Genomic DNA, 2,824 nt, shown 5'->3' on the forward strand with positions numbered 1-2,824 from the left:
GTAGCCTCCTTCCATTAAATGATAATTTATTGGAAGTTTCTAAGCAAGTGTATAATGCAACAGGCGTTTAAAGTAAGTTTCTTGGGCAATTATATAAAGCAAGTGGCAGCGAAAATAGGGGCCGAAAACCCTCCGCTCTTCCCGATGCTTTTTCTGCCCTAAATTCGCCCCTGCTTTGGCCCTTCGGGGTCCTGCACCTGCACCGGTTAGAATCCGGCGTCAGCAAATGGCGTTGGAAGCAACTCGCCATTGCTCATCTGTCTGCCCCACTTTTTAAGTGTTTCAATCTCGCATTATCGCATCCACTTGCAGCCTTTGAAGTCAATAGTGACGGCTTCATCTAGATGACGTCCAAAACAGGCAGGGATCGAACCCTATCCCCGACTCTGCCTATTTATCGCGCAATCTCTATGCATGCTTACATTAGTAGTTCTATTTACTATAAGCTTTCATCAACGCAATGCCTTCGCTTAGGCTCTGTCTCCTCCTCATTGTCGCTGTATTTGTTTGCTTCTCTCCTTTGCCTGCAAATGCATCGCGGAAGCACTCGAGATTTCTAGTTACACGTCTCCAACAATATGACGGTATGCTGCTCTACACAGTACAGATGGCGCAGCGAACCCCTATGCGGGTCCTGCAACTATTCCTAGACATCGAGCAAGACTACACGTGGGTAAGATGCTACAACAATAGCTACGTATCCTCTACTTACCGCCCGGTCGACTGCAGTACGTGGCTCTGCAAGTCGTACGAGTATTCGGCGTGCTACACCTGCTTTGGCCCCCGGGGTCCCGGGTGCAACAACCACAGCTGCTCCGTGCCCGAACCAGGCGAGTTCGACCTGCGCGACGAACTCGGGCAGGACGTGGCGGCGCTTCTCCGCAGTGACGGAAAGAAATATCCTGTCCATCGTTTGCCCTTCGCCTGTGCCAAACAAAAAAATCCCTCCGATTTGCTTCCCGGGATGGATGGCGTCGCTGGGATGAGTTCATCCACGTTGGCACTGCCAGCTCAGCTGTCAGCCGTAGGGCGTTTTAGTCACAAGTTTACGATGTGTCTGCCACTGGAAAATTCAATTTTAGATGGCTATCTCTCCTTTGGTGACGCTCCGCTCCTATTCTCTCCGCTAAAAGGCGGAAACACTACAGACTTCTCCCGCCACCTCATCCACACTCCCTTAATCAAGAACCCCATCAAAATCCCCAACTCCACCCACGCCTCCACTCACGGCTTTTATATCGGTGTCCAGGGAATCAGAGTCAACGGCGTGGACGTGCCGACCGACGCCGAGAAGCTGCGAGTCGGCACCACGGGACGCGGCGGCACGAAGCTGAGCACCGTGGTGCGCTACACGCAACTGGCCACCCCCATTTACAACTCCCTCATTGCCGTCTACACCCAGATTGCAAGCGAGATGAATATCAAGCGCGTTGACTTAGTGGAACCCTATCCTCCGCCCTTAGACAAAGCTGTGTGTTTCGATTCACTAGGGACGGGGCAGCCCCCTTTTGTGGGGAGCACTGAACCGGGGCCCAACGTGCCTACGATCGACCTTGTTTTGCAAGGCAACGTTACTTGGAGGATTGTTGGAGCTAACTCCATGGAGCGGGACTACATTGAGAATGCATTGTGTCTAGCTTTTGTTGATGCAGGCGAGGATCCGGAGGTATCGATTGTGATCGGAACTTATCAGCTGCAAGAGATTCTCCTTCAATTTGACATTGGAAGGTCAACGCTGGGTTTCTCTTCCAATCTACTCCAATTACCTCAGCAAACAAGTTGCGCCAATTTCAACACTACTAGTAATCTATGATGAATCCTTTCAAGATAATAAGTTGTTCTAACAGAACCTGAACACAATAAATAACACGAGGGATTTCGCTTTTGTACTTCCAAGTTCCTGTGATACCATCCCTTTTATGCAAAAGAATCCTTCCTCAATCGTGCACTAATGACATACATTTTCTATAAATATCAAGATTTATACATTCCCTTTCTCTAATATCACAATATATATATTTCCCTTTATGTTGCACGCTGCATGGCCATTACTTGTATTTGTTTTCAATTAATTTTTGTTGAAATATTAATAATTTCAACTGCGCGTATTAATTCCGGAAACCAGGGAGTTTTATATCGCACCGCCTTCATGCATCAGTGGTATTTTTCAGGAGGGCTCTGAACACACCGACCAGCTGCCATGTGTCTGAGTTGACTTTTCAAAACCACCCATTCCCGGGACGGTAAAGTTCAGCAAGGAAGGGCCTCCCGATATCACCGTCAACCGTCTGATTAAATCAACGAACCTGCATCATTTGAACTTGCGTGGAGTAAATTTTTGGTTGACCGCCAGGTTTGTCAGTAAAAAGACGAGAAATTAATTTTTCACCATGCTGAAAGGTAAGTTTTGGTAAAGTCTTTAAGTGTTTTATTCACAGGAAGTATGGGCATAGATAAAGTCTTTAATTTTAATGTTTTTTTGCATAGATGTAATTCTTTTTTACGGGACAAAGTTTTTTTTTTTTTTGTTGTTTTAACATATGCAATGTAATGTTTTTTTTTGGTTCTCGAGTGTTTTACGGGACAAAAAAAGGTAAAAATCATAAGTTTTTTTTTGTTGTTTTAACATATGCAATGTAATGGTTTTTTTGGTTATGGAGTTTCGAATACGCAGCAAAGCGTATGCAAAAAAAAGGGGGTTTTACACTCACAATAGTGTGTAATTTGCATAGAGCAAATGAATTTTTTTTTGGTAATTGCAATGTATGAAATGTAATATGCGCAACAGCGCAAGAAGAAGTTTTTTTGTTGAATGTAAAATGGG

The 2,824-nt window shown here is 45.4% G+C and overlaps 1 protein-coding gene across 1 annotated transcript; it reads left to right on the forward strand.

The window, feature by feature from the left end:
• The first annotated feature begins 460 nt into the window (after nt 1-460).
• Nucleotides 461-1,852, forward strand: LOC149225821 (putative aspartic proteinase GIP2). Its single transcript, XM_089380025.1, has one exon. It carries the CDS (start codon nt 461-463, stop codon nt 1,811-1,813), a length of 1,353 nt encoding a protein of 450 aa, XP_089236151.1. The 3' UTR covers nt 1,814-1,852.
• Nucleotides 1,853-2,824: the final 972 nt, after the last annotated feature.

The sequence above is a fragment of the Pinus tabuliformis genome, chromosome J, assembly GCF_031772625.1.
Source record: "Pinus tabuliformis cultivar Carrire ecotype Pingquan chromosome J, CPIR1, whole genome shotgun sequence".
In the NCBI taxonomy this organism is placed as follows: Eukaryota; Viridiplantae; Streptophyta; class Pinopsida; order Pinales; family Pinaceae; genus Pinus; species Pinus tabuliformis.

Excerpts from the sequence above, each read along its gene's own strand:
- LOC149225821 (XM_089380025.1), top strand. The coding sequence starts at position 461 with ATGCCTTCGCTTAGGCTCTGTCTCCTCCTCATTGTCGCTGTATTTGTT.